The following is a 17,909-nucleotide window of genomic DNA, read 5'->3' as shown; positions in this document are numbered from 1 at the left end:
AAAATTGGGAATTCGTGTGTACTTCAAATACCACATTCAGCTCACTTGTACATTTAATAATGTACAACCAGACTCTCTGAGTTAATACAAACGGTTATTTTTTTATGTCCCAAATTTATCTTCAAAGATATGTTTTGTAGGTATCATAAAAAAAAATAATCTAATTCACCTGCCTTTTCATGGAAAACTGTCCCTAATCACATCCATCTTGTGGTTCTCAAGGGATGGAAATGCCTTTGATCAAGCAGATGTAAAAATGTCTCAATTAGTTTTTAATTAAAATAAGACCAGGGTGATTGGAAAGAAGCACCAAGAAGACAATGATTCTTAAATCCTTACAGGGGTTTTCAGAGAAACAATACAAGATAAAAAGAAAGACTATCTGTATTCCTGATATTCGAAATACACTGAAACAATATCTATCACATTTGCTCCCGAGAATTCAGATTTGCATACATTTCAGTGATAAGTAAATATTTTATTCATCCTTGTCACTAAAGAGGGGCTCACACATTTAAGGATCGCTTCTCTTTTGGCCAAAAGCATCACAGCTTTTCACAGATGCGGTGGATTGCTGCCGCTCAGTCACGGAAGTTTTTGAGGGAGTGGGATAGGACAGGCAAGTAGTAAAATGCAGAGGGTTTAGGGAAATGATTAAAGTAGAAGAGCAAGTAAGGGTGGGGCCTGCAAGCCACCCGTGAGCTCTGACACCTCTCCCCCTCCACGCCTGCACCTGGTCCATGCCTGTGCTCTTACAGTATCCATGCAAACCTCTACCCGACTGTCTTGTTGTTATTAATTTCCTCTTCCTGTTCCTCCTAGATTAGGAGCTCACTGGGTACAAGAGCCATCTTTTATGGCTGAATCCCCACTGCTTGTAGAAGTCCTCTTGCTTATATACTTAGAAAATGTCTGTTGAAGAAGTGAATTCTATCTTCTGAAATGTGGGCTCTGTGAGAAATTGGACCTTGCTTTCTTGTTCACTGACGTGTCCTCAGTGCCTAGAGCACTTCCTGGCACATGGTAGGCACTCAATAAATATTTCTTAAAGGAATGGATGACTTAATTGAGCAGCACTCTCCTAAGAAAGTGGGCTCGTGGCTCAAGCAGATGAAATAGACCAGTGGCGGTCAAGGAAACTACATCCCAACAGCTCTTGTTCAAACATGAATTGGGTGAAAATGGCCAGTGCCCAAGTATAGGTTAAGCAAACCAAAGTAAAACACACTGACCTAATGCTTTTCTTTTTCTTTTTGTATTATAGAGGAATATCTATGTAGGCTAATAGAATCTCAGATTTTGTGAGAAACTTTGAGTTTCATTTTACAAAAAATGAAAGACTCATTAAGTACTCAGTTGGAATGCATTTGCTTGACAGAGATTATCTCCAGAGGACAATTTAATCCTTGATGCTTGATATGAAACTTCACGCATGTGTTCAGTTGGTCAGAACATTGTTAAGAACATATATGTTTGAATTAATAAGTGAAAAGCATCAAAGACTTCCTAATTCTCATGAATGGAAACAGGATCTATGCCCAACCTCATAACATTAAAATGCACAGAATAGCGTGCTCCTTTGAACAATAGAAAATACTCTCCTTCTCATGGTCATAAATTGGAAAATTACTTTTATTTATTTTTATATGATTTGTTTTAAATAAGGTATATTATTAGCTTTATTGCCAATATGCCACTTTATTGTGCCTTTGCAAACAGGATACATTGCTTTAAAAATGATCAAAATTTTCCACAGATATAGCACTGTATAATAGTGCAACAGTGTTTTCGTTATATAATTATAGAAATACTATAGAACCCACGATTACAGGGTAAGCAGAAGAAATACAATCCTGAGCCATCTGAACTACTTTTACTTTAGATGAGTAGGTGAATTTTTCATATGAAAACAAATCCTCTAGGTCCTTGATCAATCACTTGTCCAAATAGGAAAATTGTAATCCCTTTCCTCTTTCTCATGAATGTTCCAAAACACAGGATACATTTTTATGCAACAAATGAGGCTGATAAATTTTGCCCTCATGGAAAATGATCTGTGGTAAAAGGAGAGACCATTTATAATGAGTAGGAGGAACCTTGGAGAACTAGGCAGTGCAGTATTAATAGTCAGGTTATTTACTAGCAAAATAGATTTAGCCTCCTTTTTATGATGAGAAATACACAAGAGGAAAATTTAATAATGTACAACCAGACTCTCTGAGTTAATACAAACTTTTATTTATTTATGTTCCAAATTTATCTTCAAAGATATGGGAATATGTGCCCTGGCCTGGTGGCTCAGTTGATTGGAGCATCATCCAGTATACCAAAAGGCTGCGGGTTCAATTTCTGATCAGGGCACAAAGCTAGGTTGAGGGTTTGATCCCCGGTTGGGTGTGTACAGGAGGCAACCGATTAATGTTTCTCTCTCACATCGCTGTTTCTATGTCTGTCTCTCTCTTTACCTTCCTTCCTCTTTCTCTAAATTCAATAATAATAATAAAAAAACATAACCTCTCCACAGACAGGACATTTGTTTCTTCCTTACAGTCGAATACCCCAACTTTATGTTATTAAAATTAAGAGCAAGTTCTTCTGAGATAAGCTTGCCATGTCTAGTTATGTGGTGGTGTTGGTTGGTTGGTTTCTGGACTCCTGAAGCAAGGTTTCAAAACAACAGAAAAATACTTTTTCAATAGGCAACCAGTTTAATTTCAAAGATATGGTTGGTTATTCATGAACTATCTGTTGTTGGTGTTGCTGTTGTTGTTGCTGAGTTATTCACTGGCCAACAATAAATTAGGACTCAAGTTATAGTTCAATTGCAAAAGTATCATTTGGAAAATATGGTCAAAATATCTCTGAAAGTTATATTTTCTACCTGACAGAAGACTGTCAGTACTCTGAAACTTCCCCAAATAATTAGAAATGATCAATCCATAGAATATGCTCTAGGCCCTGGCCGGTTTGGCTCAGTGGTTAGAGCGTTGGCCTACGGTCTGGAGAGACAAGTGTTCGGTTGCCACTAAGGGCATGTACCTCGGTTGCAGTTTGTCCCCGGCCCTGGATGGGTCGTGCGGGTGGCAGCCACTCAATGTGTCTCTTTCACATTGATGTTTCTTCTCTCTGTCTCTTTCTCTCTCTCCCTCCCACTCTATCTGAACAAAAAATGGAAAAAAATGTCCTTGGGTGAGGATAAAAAAAATATATATGCTCTAAAACATTAAATGCAACATAAATGGTAAAACAGATACCTACATCAACCTAAATAAATTTTTCAGTTCCACTTTGCTTGCTTTTTGCAACTAAAGCAAACATGAAGAGATATGTTGGGAGAAATTGAGAATAAATGTAATTCTTATAAACACAATTATATATATTGTTATATTAACATATCAACATAAGATGTGTATTTTTGTATAAAAACAATTAATGTTCAACTAATGATCACCAATGAATAATAAATGAAGAGATCATATCTATGTTGATAGTAAAACTTTTTAAGCATTATTAGATGGTCAAATTGCTCTTAGCAATGTATTTTTGGATATGTCTCCTTGAGCAAGGCTAACAGAAGAAAAAATATATAACTGGCATACAGCAAACTAAGAAGTTTTTGCACAATGAAGAAAATCATCAATAAAATAAAAAGACAACCTACTGAATGGGAGAAGATATTTACCAAAGATACATCTAGTAAAAGGTTATTATCCAAAGTACATAAGGAAGCAATACAACTTAACACCAAACAAAACAAATAAACAAATCAAAACAAAACAAAACAAACCCGCCCCCCCCCCCATAATCTGATTTAAAAATGAGCAGAGGTCCTGAATAGACATTTCTCCAAAGAGGACATACAGATAGCCAATAGACATATGAAAAGATTCTCAACATCATTGAATCATCAGGGAAATAGAAGTGAAAAGCACAGTGAGATATCAGCTCACACCTGTCAGAATGGCTATCATCAAAAAGACAAGGATTAAGTGTTGGTAAAGATGTGAAGGAAAAAAAATCCTTGTGTGCTGTTGGTGGGATTGTAAATTCATACAGCCAATATGAAAAACAGTATGGAGGTTTCTCAAAAATTAAAATAGAACTATGTGATCCAGCAATTCTACTTCTGGATATTTAAATAAAAAAACCCAGAACACTAATTTGAAAAGATATGTACACCCCTATGTTCATTACAGCATTACTTATAATAGCCAGGATATAGAAGCAACCTAAGTGCCTACTGATAGACGAATGGATAAAGAAGAGGTGGTACATATATACAATGCAATATTAGCCAGCTGTAAAAAGAATAAAATCTCCACGAATGGACCTAGTGAGTATTATGCTAAGTGAAATAAGTCAGACAGAGAAAGACATATACCACATGATTGCATTTACCTGTGAACTCTAAAAAAGAAACAAAATAAACCAATAAAATAGAAACAAGCTCATAGCTACAGAGGACAGACTGATGGAAGGGGGTTGGGGGAATAATTTAAAAAGGTGAATAAACTAAGAAGTACAAATTTCCAGTCATAAAATTAGTCACTGAGATGTACAATAGAGCATAGAAATTATAGTCAATATTGTAATAAATATGTATGGTATCAGATGGGTATTAGACTTATCGAGGTGATCACTACATAAATTATATAAATGTCTGATCACTATTTTTTACAGCTGAATGTAATATTATATGTCAACTGTAATTGAAAAATAAAATAAATTAATTAAAAAATAGTTATCAGATTGTCAAAAATAGAAACTTTTTTTTATTCTGACGAGATGGTAAATTTTGTACTATTAAAGCAAAAATTACAATGGACAGAGTTAGGAAAGAAAAGTTTTATTCAAGAATATGTTATAAGAAGGAGAAACCAGAATTCAGTCTGAACTGAACTCCATTGAAATGAAATATGGAAAGATTTTAAAATCTGAGGTGGGGAATGGGAAGTAGAGATTCTAAGAGTTGGAGTAAGGGATCTTAGTGATCTGTATTTGCTAATTGGCCTTACAAACAGGAAACATAAACTTTCTCTTATCCTCATGACAAAAGGCAGTTTTACAACTTGGAGGAAGGCCCCTACCCATGTTAGGCTTCTACCCATGTTAGGCTTCTACACCACCACCCCCCAACCAGAGATGGGATACAGGGGCCTATTTTCTTGATGATTATATTCAAAAGGAATGGCTCTCCCATATGCTTGAGAAAGCCAGTCTTGGGCTGTAAAACTGGCAAGAGTCTTTTTTAAAAGTTTACATCTGAAAAGGTCAGAAAAAGAATTTACAATTCTAAATTTTCTAAAGTAAATGCTGTAAGAAAAGGGATATCAGAAGTCTCTGGGGCTAGGTCTCTGGATTCTGCAAGCACCAAGGTGAGAGGGAGATCAGGGGCCTAGAGGCAGACAGAAGCCTGTCTAAGGTCTTGTACAGTGAGGGAAATGTTAAGGCCATCTAGGTTCATACTTAATACTAAAAGAAACATTTAATACATAAAAAATATCAACATCAAACCAAATATATAACCACAAGTAGAGATAATCTACCACACTGTGTTATTACCAAAGTACAGTTGTCAATTTATCGCACAAAAATAAGGCATTCTTTTTCCTGATGCCCATCTGTCTTGCTTTCCCTCTCCAGAACAGCAGTCGGTGAGCTGGGGCCCATGGCCAAACCTAGTCCATAGTGTTTGTTTTTAAAATAAAGTTTATAATCAGGACACGGCCATGTTCATTTGTTTGTGTAATACCTATGGTTGCCTTCCCACTGGGAGTGCTGAGTTAAGCAGTTGTGACAGAGATTTTTGAACTCACAAAGTGGAAAATATTTATTATCTGGCTGTACTTAGAAAAAATAATGTCGACTTCTGATTTAAAATAGTTTCTAGAGTGACAGGGGCTTTGTCAAAACTGAGTCCTAAAAATATGATGGAACCCAATCCACCTGCAGGTCTCTTGTGTTAAAAGGTGAGAAAAATACAAGTGATAAAAATGAAAAAGGGATGAGTCCCCTCTTTTAAACTATCATGCATTTACCATTTTTATTTCTGTGCTAACATGATTGTGCTTCTTAGAATATAAGAATCATGAAATTGAAGAAATCGAAATCAGCTCACAGAGTTATTTTGCAATAAATGTAATGCTCTTTTACTGGGATTCTTTCCAGAAGGTTTCTTTAAAAGAAAAACAACACAGCTCTCTTTGGGCAGAACACTTCATTTACTTTAGACTGTTAACAATAGTTACATTTTAATTGCACTCAAATTTTATACTAGGTGTTCTGCTGAATTATTATAGCCATTGACATGGGAGAGAGCAGATGGCCAAGTGACAGACTCCGTCATGGCTCCTCAGGTACAAAATAGGTTGCCTCAAAGGGAGTGAGCTCCCTGTTAGTGGACATGAGCAAGCAAAGGGATAGTGCCCAGTCAGGGATGCAATCAAAGGCTTTCCTGATTTGGAGGAAGGTTCAGTTGGGTGAACTCAAAATTTCTTTTCATGTCTAAGAATCTGTAAGTCTTTATTATTTGACATCAGGATATTCTATAAACCAGAAAAGCACACACTTTATCAGAAATTTTAAAGAAATTTATACATGCTGTTCTAGGATTATGACTGGTGAATAACTGCTATGAATAGCAAACTTTTAGGAAGAACACAGATTTTAGTTCAGTACACATCCATCATTTAGGTGGTTGAAAATGATTGATTACCGGGGGGCAGAATCTACTCAGCTCATGTGAAAATATAATCTGATCATTACTATCAAAGAATACACCTCTAATGTATGTACCTAGATAGAGTACACATTACATATAGTATACATCTGAACAAAATGCATTTACAAAGTTAGACCAGGTTTCCAAAGGTAAATTATAGGCAAGTATTAACCCAATTCTAAATCCTGCTGAAATTCCTCAGGAAGGGTTGTGTCTGTATGGCTCACTTCTGTAGTTCCATATTTACTGTGGTGGTTGGATTTTAGGGGTGCTCAATAAATCTTGGTTTTACTGAATCAGCATCAATGATATAAATATAGGAAGGAACAATCTATTCTAATGTTAGGGTCAAGACATTATAATGGCTCTAGATGTGTCTGACATTAACGAGCTTTGTAACCTTGGACAATGCACTACAATCATCAGGCTTTAGCTTTCTCAGATAGCGAATAAGGCATCGGTTCTCAAACTTGAGAGTGTATGAGAATTACTCCTAAGGTTTGTTAAGACAAAGAGCATTAGGCCCACCCGGATACTTTCTGCTTCACTAGGTCTGGGGTAGGGTGATAAATTTGCATTTCTAAATTCTGAGGTGCTGCTAATGCTGGTCCTCAAGAGACCACACTTTGAGAACAAAATAAAGCCCGGGGAGACAGTGGTAGTAATTACCAAATCCTCAATATGTTATAGCTGGAAGACAGAGGGTAGCTATCATCAAACTGACACATTAAAATGTAATTGTCTTTTTAATCAACATTTCAATTAAATTCGAAGAAGGGATATGAACGCTTTAAAAAATATATCTCAACAGAGATTTTTGAACACATAAATGTTCTATGGTACTTACGTCATAGCTTGATAAATGGATTCAATCCCGTAACGCATGGCGAACTCATCGACTATTTCTTGGGAAGCATCATCAAAGAAAACCTTCCAGGCTTCATCCCCTTTGACATCTGGGATTTTCACTACACCATTAGATTTCACTTCAGTCAAGTAATGGAACAGATTCTAAAAGTAAGTGGTTTTCAATTGTTCAGTAATTCCTTAGAATAGATCAGAAATACTTAACTATAACTTCCAGTAAATTATGCTCACATTGTGATTGCATCTAACGTTTCATCAGCATCTGTAAGCAATAGGAATAGCTTGGATTTTTATTCTAACTAACCTCAACCTGATGCAAATTCTGATTTTATTCCTGCCTGGGTCTATACAGAATCAATGATTCCAATGTTTCATACATACACAATCATTTTAGAAGAAAGTAAAACATCTTTCCACAGAAACATTTCTAAATGCTAGAACATATTTTGCATTCATGGGCTCTGAGTAAACTTCAGAGCCCTGATTCAATAATCTGATTTTGGCTGTGTTAATACAGAATCTAGATATATAAATGATACTAAAGAGCTGTGGCTGCAAAATGATAAGAGGCAGGGCAATGAACTGAGGTTGGAAATGCATGTTGGAGAAATTCTGTAATAGAAAAACTCACTACGTACAATTCCTTTTTGCTTCTAACGTATTTGGGAGCTGCCGCATGAATGTAGCCCGGGTCACTGAAGGACCCTTTCTCAGACTTCAGGATTTTTTTGTTTGTTTGCTTTTTAGAGTAATTTCTGCTGGTCAAATAATCAAAAAAATAAAAAAATAAAAAGTATGATGTGTCCCTTCGATTCAAATCTTCTCTACTCACCCTTTAAGGCTCCCCATCCTGCCAGTCCAAACAATTATTTTTTTACTGGTTTGAAAACTTAACATTTCTTGAAGGAATGACAACATAGGACAGATTGCAGTTAGATCAAGCCTACATCCTATATCCAATTATGGTATAATGTGTAACAGACTTGACTACTAGTCCTCATTTCTTCTTTAGTAAATGGAGGTGCAAATAATCACATATAATTTTTATGGACATCTTTAGAAAAAATAATATGCAAAGATTCTCTCAGTCTTTTTTTCTGTCTTAAGTAGGTACTTTCTCTTTACCTCTTTGGACACAGGGAATGGTACCTTCCTCAGCTTCTCCTCATTATTTGTCGATACACGGGGCAGGTGTCACTTGTATCAGAGAAAGGTTTTGGTAACCTCTAACTGAATTCTCTGATACAGAGCATCCAGTAGAAGCCCAAGATTATTGGTCAGTGTGTCTATACTGGGGCACAAAAAGGAACTGGTGATTCTGCCTGTTAGAGTCAAATTCGGTGGTCTTTACCTCTCTCTATCTCAGCCATGCCCTGCCTTTGGGTGGCCATGCTGTCTACAACTATGAGTGGGTAACTACATTCTGCCACTCTTCACACCCAGATATGTTTGTATGAAGGGAAGATTAACTGGAGGAGGGCTCAATATGTAGGAAGCCCTTTGCTGTACTAAGAAAAAGATAAAATTACTGCCTGTAACATTGGCTCCCCAAAGCCCTTGATATGACATCAACATTTTGTATATTTCTAGTTGTAAACAATATTCATCATTAAATCTTCAGTAAAACCTAAACACTAACTCAGAGTTCTCAAAAACACTCATGATTTGGATCCTTTCCTGCATTACTGGAGTACTACTATATCTTTGATGTTTCTAAAATATTTGTCCTGACTGATGTCTTCAGTAAATGCTCTATAACATTCTTTGTTCTCCTTGGAGGAACGGTAACGTCATCTGGTCCACTAATTCATGATCTCACTGCCTTGTTTACTGAGACCCGCCTCATGTGCCTCCTCTAAACTCTCATTCGTGGATGCCCACCCGTGTCACTGCGGCTACAATGTAGACTGAGAACTCCAGAAACAACTTCTCGAAGCTAACTACTTACATATTTTAAGTAAAAAATTGTGTTGAAGGGTTCATAATCAAGACCAATTTCTATTCTAGGTTTTTGATGAATGCAATTCAATGTGCTTACCTCATGTAAACATGTGTATTGTAGATGATATGGAGCAACCTTCTCCTCTCCTTTTATCTCCACATTGATTTTCAACCGAATGGCCCCAGATACAGCTGACTTATCTGTCCGTTTCTCTGATAAAGCAAAAAGTAATTGGTCAGTCACTTTTGACAATACCCTATTTCTCATACAAGCTTTCAAAGGTTTAAAAGAGGCCTACATGGCTAAAACTATTTTTCTAGATCAGGCTTGATTGTCTCACCATAGTGATTCTGCTAAATACAATTTAAAATAATGTGCCTATGGTGCTACTGTGGTTATCAAACTACATTATAGAAAAGCTTCATCAGAAGACCTTGCCACCCTGCTATAAATTTCTGTGTACTTGATTAGTTTATACAATAAAATTAAATCATTTGGGCGATTAAAAGCAATATAACTTAAAGATAAAATTAGCCAGGAAGTCATTTCTCTAAAAGCTTCCACTTTCTTTCTGTGCTTGTGAAGACGCGTCAAAGCTCTGGCTAACACAAACAATATTAATAATTTTCTTCGTTAGTGATTCATAGAGACCTACAGTCTACAGCTTGTGTTTACTCATGAGTGTTAGATTAACTGTTGATGTGAATGGAATCGATATGTAGTTAATTCAGTCAAATAATGTGTGTAGGTATACACACATGTGTGTCCAATATGAACTGATCAGTAACTTTGAGAGAAATAAAAGCACAGAATTCTTAGTGTGAATGTAGGTAGGGGACCAACGTTTGACACCACTTCACAGATGAAACAGAAAGAAGCAAGCTGACCCATTTCACAAATGAAATGTCAGGAGAGTGCCACATAGTAGTGGTGAAGACTTATGTAATTGACTCTTTCTAAATATACCTATTTTTAGCCATGAGATAAAGTTAAATCATGAAATCTATTTTTTTCTTATGAAATTTCTGCTGACTTTTTATTGTTATTGTTATAATACAGTCACTGTGTTGTAAAGATTCTTTCCTCAGGGATGCCAGAGGCCAGAATCATGAGATTTTCTCTTATTGGCTGGGAGATTGTTGAGTCTCAACTAGCATTAAAGTTCTCTGGTGGGCCAAAAGAAAATCAAGTCCTAGGCCTTTTTTGGGGGTGCGGGGGTGGTTACAGACCTTATTCCATAGCCCCAGGGGAGCATTCCTGTTTCTTTAACTATCATCATCCCAAAGCATTCACGGGACACAGGGTCTGCTTGGATGCCCAGAGCTTTGGCCAAGTTCCCTTCTGCATGGTGGAATGAATTCTCAGTGATGAGGAAGGAGGAAAGTTATACAAACAGTGAAAATATGGTGCTTACGTGGATTGAACCACTGGAGGATTTTACACAAAGCTAGAACCTGTCCTCTATCCCTCCTATTGGAAAAGGTTATAAACCAGCAAAGAGGGCACAAAAGTACAAACTGAGGGTGAGCAGAAAAAGTCTTCCATGCCATGTTACATCGTATTTTCCTCTCTATAGACTGAAGGGCAGTTTCAACCTGAGAGCTGAGCAACTGATTTTACTATTAGCACATTCAAAATTCCTTGGCAAACTTAATACTATACCCCTGTATGTTTTGTCAAAAGAACAACTTGAGAAATTTCTGTTCTGAATTCTAACTGTCTCAATTCAAGGACATGCTAACTTACTGGAAAAAGTCCATGTGTAGGCATACCTCTTTATGTAAGACACAATTTGTGAGTATTACACAGTTAATGACCTGAAGTTTATCCTTGCCTAACATCTCTATTTTCATATATAAAGCTATTTTATAGTATGAAAAAGATAAGAGAGGATGACCATTATAACTGAGGAAAAAATGTATGTCAATAATGTAGATGTACCAATTCTCTTTAAGGAAGACTTGATAATGCGTTTTTAGTGTAGCTTGAATTTTGTATGTAGATAAGTTATATATTTATCCTTCTTTAAATTATTATATAATTAAGAGTTTTATTAATTATGTGACCTTATCCCTTTACTTGGTCAAATATTATATTACTTGAAGTATGCATATTTTTAAAAATCCAGAAGCACTCTTCAATTTGCTAAAATATATTGATATCTTAAATGGAAACTTTCTAATCTTGGAACTGTTTAACCCCTTCTTTGATTTACCACCAGCCCTTTAAAATTTAATTAAAACATGTCAGATGATATGACTAAGTAATTTTGGATCATGTCCTTTACAGCAACTGAGGTGATTCATAATTTTTACAATTGTTAAATTAGCACTACAGATGCTAGGTTATTATTCAATTATAGTAAAAGTCAAACTAAAATTGATCTTTATTTAATTATCAGTTGCATAATAAAATTTCATTTAACAACTTGCCAATTAAACATATTTTCAACATTGTCATCATTAGAGTAAACATGAGTTTACACATGTATTGGCTTTGCCAGCTAAAGCCAGCATTCATTATATTACCATTTGAAAAATATCCAAATACATTTTTCCTGTATTGCCAAAATTCATCAAAGGACCAGAAGGAAATAAGTCAAACAGTATTAAGTCATAGGGTGATTATTAGTTTTTAATACATTTGGAAAAGGCTTCTAGAGTTACATTTTCTCATTTAAAAATTAAGAATGGGTTAATATTTTTCTCCTAAAAGACACCCAATTAATTTTTTGAAAGACTTTCCTCTTTTCATCTCCCTTACCAATGTCTTCCAATAATACTGGACTTGAATGAATAATTATCACTGTTAGTTTCTAATATAACTAAACCACATAAAGTCTAACAGAAGTTTCTAGAAAGGCATTGGTTATTTTTATCTACATGGAAATAGAATACATGCCACAGATATTCCAGACTTTTATTTAACTTTTTATCAGATACTCACCTAAGTTGTACCAAACATCCATTTCTCCACTCAGGGTCCTCACTTCTACAATTGTTTGTCCCAGAAAATCATCGGACTCCTTTTTGAAATGTTGCTTGACTCTGGATTTAATGTCATCATCTTCATCCCAGACTCTGACTTTGATTCGATCTGTGGAGTTATGGCACTCACTGAAAATAAGTGTGGATAAGTTAACAACCACTGATAACTGCTCTAAATGGTATTTGATCTTAGCAACTTATTTTAAGTCTATCTAATCCAGAAAGGCATACTATATTACATAATAAATTCGATTTCCTACAGACTCATTCCATCCATGGTATGTAGTAGGTATCAGGGGTATTGAAGAAAAGTTGCATTAGTTAAGTAATATTAATTCAAGAAAATCCTACTCCATTCCATCATATTTCCTTTTTTTTTGTTTTTTTTTGTTTTTTTTGTTTTTTTTCATCCTCACCCGAGGACATTTTTCGATATTTTGTTCAGATAGAGTGAGAGGGAGAGAGAGAGAGAGAAACATCGACGTGAAAGCGACACATCGAGTGGTTGCCACCCACACGACCCAACCAGGGCCGGGGACAAACTGCAACCAAGGTACGTGCCCTTAGCGGGAACCAAACCCGGTCTCTCCGGACCGCAGGCCAACGCTCTAACCGCTGAGCCAAACCGGCCAGGGCCCATCATATTTCCTTTAACTGAACTAGATATAATCAAATTTGGGTCAGAAAAATTTAGGGGTTATTTTCTCTATGGTATGTTTCCTATTTACAACAGTTATCTACAACTACATATCTATGCTCAGAAAATTCTAAGCAAATATAAAGCTAATTTTATTGTAATGGGTATTAAAAAAGCAGGCATTGTACAAGCCACTTAGTAAACAAACAAAAAATCCCTGTAAGCATTGTAAGCATATAATATACCATTAAATCAAGTAGAATTGGAGCAAAATCCTTTTGTTTTTAACAATAAACTGTACATTTTAGTCCATTCCTTATTTCTAGAATTCCCCTACCCTACGTTGTTGAAGCAAACTACTTAATTTTGGACACACATATTGTATAGTCTTTCTCAACACTATGGCTTTTGTATATACTCTTGCTTATGCTTTTCTGCCTGCTAACTAATCACTCTTCAAGTATCAACTAGTCACCTACTCTATAACTTTTTCTACAGCTTTTTGAATCAGTTGCAATGATCAATCCTAAGCTCCCAATTTATTCTGTATATGCATTCATTTTAGTACAGGGGTATTTAACCTGGGGTTAGTGGATGAGTTCTGAGCATCACTGAAGTTGGATTTTAAAAAAATAATAAAACAACTTCATCATTATTTTCCTTCAATTATAAATATGGGCACCAAACCACAGCAGTATTACCAGTAGCTATACGATACTTCTCACCAATAAATATATAGATATTTACATACAACATTACATGTGTTGTGGAACTTAAACTATTGCTTATAACCATCTTTACTGTACTAAAACTAAATCAATATAATTTATTATATTTTAAGTTTATGTATTTTATCTTATGCATTAAAAAAATATAGTTTTGAATAGAGGGTCTATATAGTCTTTACCAGATTGTCAAATGGGCACCCGGTACAAAAATTACTTAAGAACTCCTGACAGTACACTGATTCTCCCATTAACCTATGAGGCAAAATAATATAGCATATACAAGAATGACATTTGAGGTCTCACATGTCACTGTGCAAAATCATGGCCCACCATTCCTATTTAACATGGTAGTTTTGAACACAGAGCATTCTGCCAATTTCTGGGACATTTTTGGTTTCTTTAGCAAACGCTGAAGTGCACTACTGGTATTCAGTGAACTAGGTAAAGGATTAAGACATCTAAAGTACAGTTCACAAGATATAAAATGACCCAAAGACATAGATGGAGATGCAAAACCTAAACCTTAGTTTGGAAATTAACTCTTTATATAAAAATACCAACTCTTTTGTATGCATAACAAGATACTGAAATTTCCTGGCAAACAACTAGAATATAAGTCACTGATCAAAGTAAGATTTTATTGTTTTTGTTCAGAACTTTACCAAGGGTTGTTTTCCATTTTGAGAAATCACATTATCAATGTCAAAACCACTCAAAATATTGAATCAAAATAGTCATATCAGTTTGCATTTGAGATGGCCACGTTCATGCTAATTCTACCTGCAGATGTAAGTAGGTGGTCTATTTGACTATGTATTCTATGGTAGTTGTGTCTCTCTTTACATATTAAGATACATATTAGATCAATGGAACAGAATAGACAATCCAGAAATAAACCCACACTTTTACATTCAATTAATAGTTGACAAAGAAAGCAAAAACATACAATGGGTAAAGATAGTCTTCAATAAACAGTGTTAGGAATATTGAATAAATACATGCAAAAAATGAAACGAGACCACTCTCTTATGACATATACAAATATAAACTCAAAATACATTAAAGACTTAAATGGTAGACTCAAAACCATAAAACTCCTTGAAGAAAACATAAGCAATGAAATCTCAGATATTTCTCATAGCAATATCTGATATAGCTCCTCAGCAAGAAAAACCAAAAAAATAAATAAAATTAAAAGCAAATGTGATTAAATCAAACTAAAAAGTTTTTTTCACAGCAAAGAAAATCATCAACAAAGTGAAAAGACAACCCACTGAATGGGAGAACATATTTGCATATGACACATCAGATAAAAGGTTAATATCCAAAGTTTATAAAGAACTTATACAATTCAGCATCAAAACCAAGCAAATAAACAAAAACAACCTAAACAATACAATTTAAAAATGGGCAGAGGACCTGAATAGACATTTCTCTAAAGAGGACATGCAGATAGCCAATAGGTGTATAAAAAAATGTTCAACATCACTACCCATCAGAGAAATGCAAATTAAAACCACAATGAGATTATCTCCTCACACCTGTCAGAATGGCTATGATCAAATAATCAACAAACTCAAATGTTGGTGAGGATGTGGAGAAAAGGGAACCCTCACACAGTGTTGGTGAGATTGCAGACTAATACAGCCAAGGTGGAAAGCTGTATGGAGTTTTCTCAAAAAATTAAAAATAAAACTACCTTACAACCCAGTGATTCCACTTCTTGGAATTTATCCAAAGAAACAAGAAACAATAATTCATCACTATGTTCATTGCAGCATTATTTACAACATCCAAGATTTGGAAGCAGCCCAAGTGTCCATCCATTGATGGATAAAAATGCTGTGATATATTTACACAATGGAATACTACTTGGCTGTAAAAAAAGGAAGAAATCTTACCCTTTGTGACAACATAGATGGATCTGGAGAGCATTATGCTAAGTGAAATAAGCCAATCAGAGAAAGACAAATATCATATGATTTCACTTGTATGTGGAATGTAATGAACAAAATGAATTAATAAGCAACATAGTGACAGGCTCACAAACAGAGAGCAGCTGACAGCTATGGGCAGGGGGTGCAGGGGAGGTTGGGTGGAAGGGTAGAAGCACCGAGCAAAAAAGAGAAAAAGTCATGGACACAGACAACAGTACTGGGCACATGGAGGTTTGTCTAGGTTATATAATTCAACCAACCATTTTAAGGTCAAAATAGTGTGTGTGTGTGTGTGTGTGTGTGTGTGTGTGTGTGTGTATGAAATTAATGGATTCAGGATTCAGGACAGATATAATGATTCACGATCTGCTCCTATAAATATATTTATGATTTTGCTAAATGTAATTTCAATCTCTCTGCATTTCTCACTGATTCTTTTTTTTTTTTTTTAAAAGTAAGTAGACTTTAAAATTGAAAACAACTTTAGATTTACAGAAAAGTTGCAAGGAGAGTACAGAGCCTTCTTGCTTGTCCCACACCCAGATGCCCCTATTGTTAATGTCTTTCATTAATAACACTGGGTGCACTTGTTTCTCATAAAAACGTGCTCGTTCCTACTTTCCTTATGTTTTCTGAAGAGCTATTTTTGAGGAATAGTAAAAATAAACAATTTGAGGTTTAAATGGTCAGAAATTATATTTTAATTGCCACAGAGTAAAGCCAGCAGTGGGACTGCTGTTTCTAATCCTGGAATCATCTGAGGACTGTGCACTGGGTATAAAACCAGAGATTTAGTCTAAGATAGTGTGGTGGAGAGTCATCACATGTGAATGACAGCATCTCTAAACATTCTCCTTTCATCTGGCTATATCCCTTCTCTTCTCAAGATGGAAACTAGGTAACTCATGTTGCTAGATTCGTTCCTAGCCATGATCTAGATAGATGACCTATATTTAAGCAAGATATGAACTCAAAATTTAGCAAAGTGAGGCAGTGTTCTGGGATTTTGCTCTTTTGGCAACAGTGGTAGTGGAGGATTTAGTACTTTGATGTAGAACTTCCAGTATTTAGTCCTAAGGGTCAAAAGTATTGACCAATGGTAGCAATGGAGTTTTCTCCAAAGAAATCCCATGATATAACTGAATATTGTTTCTGCACAGTAGCTTCAGAGGTTGATACTCTGACCTCTCCAAAAATTAATGTACAATCTAAAAGTCTATGAAATTATCTTTTTCTGCATAAGCCAACTAGAGTAAGCTCTGTTGTTTGCAACTCAGAATACTGACTAATGCAGTAATTTTAAAAGAATTAAGGGAGTTGCAATAACAACTTAAAATGTGAAACTGACTCTGTGAGATGATGTGGGAAGATAGGAAAGATTTAATTACCTCAGGCTGGAGAGCCAATGCATTTTAAAATGTAATAGAAAAACAGCTGGTTAAAATGTTGTTTGCTATACCTTGGAATTCCAACAATATGCCAACTGAAGTTTTTTCTTAGTATGAATGGTAGAAATAAAATCCAGAATGTTGGTGTGAGCTTATTAAATTTTGCTGCTTTAAAAAATGTGCTCTAGTAGAGGTGCACTCAAAGTAGAGCCAGCTGTCTGTGGGCAGAGATCCGAGGGAGCCCAGCTACGCCAAAAGAGACTCACTCTGCTTGTGTCCTGCGATGTAAATTGACTGAGCAGATCATAATTTGGAACCCTGCAAGGTTGAGAAAAGCCAGCTGCTTCTGGATACAAAAATGTACCCATACAAGAAGAGGTTTTTAAGTGCAACTTAAAAAAGAGGTAAAATTATTGTCCCCGAGCTTTTCAAACATCTTCCTTTAGGAAGTCTCTCGGTGACAATGAAGGGGAAATTGGTGGCAAAGATCAAATTAATGGTGGTGCAATTTCCTGCTGGCATATTATTTTGCAGGGCCTAAGAGAGCAGCCATTAGATTAAGGGAGAGGAATTGGTCAGAACAGAAGAGCCAGTAGAAAAGAGGTTAACTGTCTTGGCTTATGTGGTTGCTCAAAAAATTGGCTTGAAGTTCACCTCCTGGAAACCTGGTAAATTTTCCAGAGAATGGTGTTCCCAAATGTA

General features: G+C 35.6%; 1 protein-coding gene across 2 annotated transcripts in view; it reads right to left on the bottom strand.

Annotated features, from left to right (window-relative positions):
• Window positions 1-17,909, bottom strand: part of UNC13C (unc-13 homolog C) — a 561,286-nt gene that overhangs the window by 257,053 nt on the left and 286,324 nt on the right. For both annotated transcript variants that reach the window (XM_036264009.1, XM_036264019.1), the window contains 3 exons: window positions 12,477-12,646; window positions 9,627-9,742; window positions 7,569-7,732 (listed from right to left, as the gene is read on the bottom strand). In XM_036264009.1, coding sequence (XP_036119902.1) covers window positions 7,569-7,732; window positions 9,627-9,742; window positions 12,477-12,646 — 450 coding nt within the window. The remainder of the gene's footprint in view (window positions 1-7,568; window positions 7,733-9,626; window positions 9,743-12,476; window positions 12,647-17,909) is intronic.

This window comes from Molossus molossus, unplaced genomic scaffold (assembly GCF_014108415.1).
Source record: "Molossus molossus isolate mMolMol1 unplaced genomic scaffold, mMolMol1.p scaffold_m16_p_1, whole genome shotgun sequence".
In the NCBI taxonomy this organism is placed as follows: domain Eukaryota; kingdom Metazoa; phylum Chordata; class Mammalia; order Chiroptera; family Molossidae; genus Molossus; species Molossus molossus.
The sequence above is the reverse complement of the archived record's forward strand: the minus strand, read 5'-3'. Positions and strand labels throughout refer to the sequence as shown.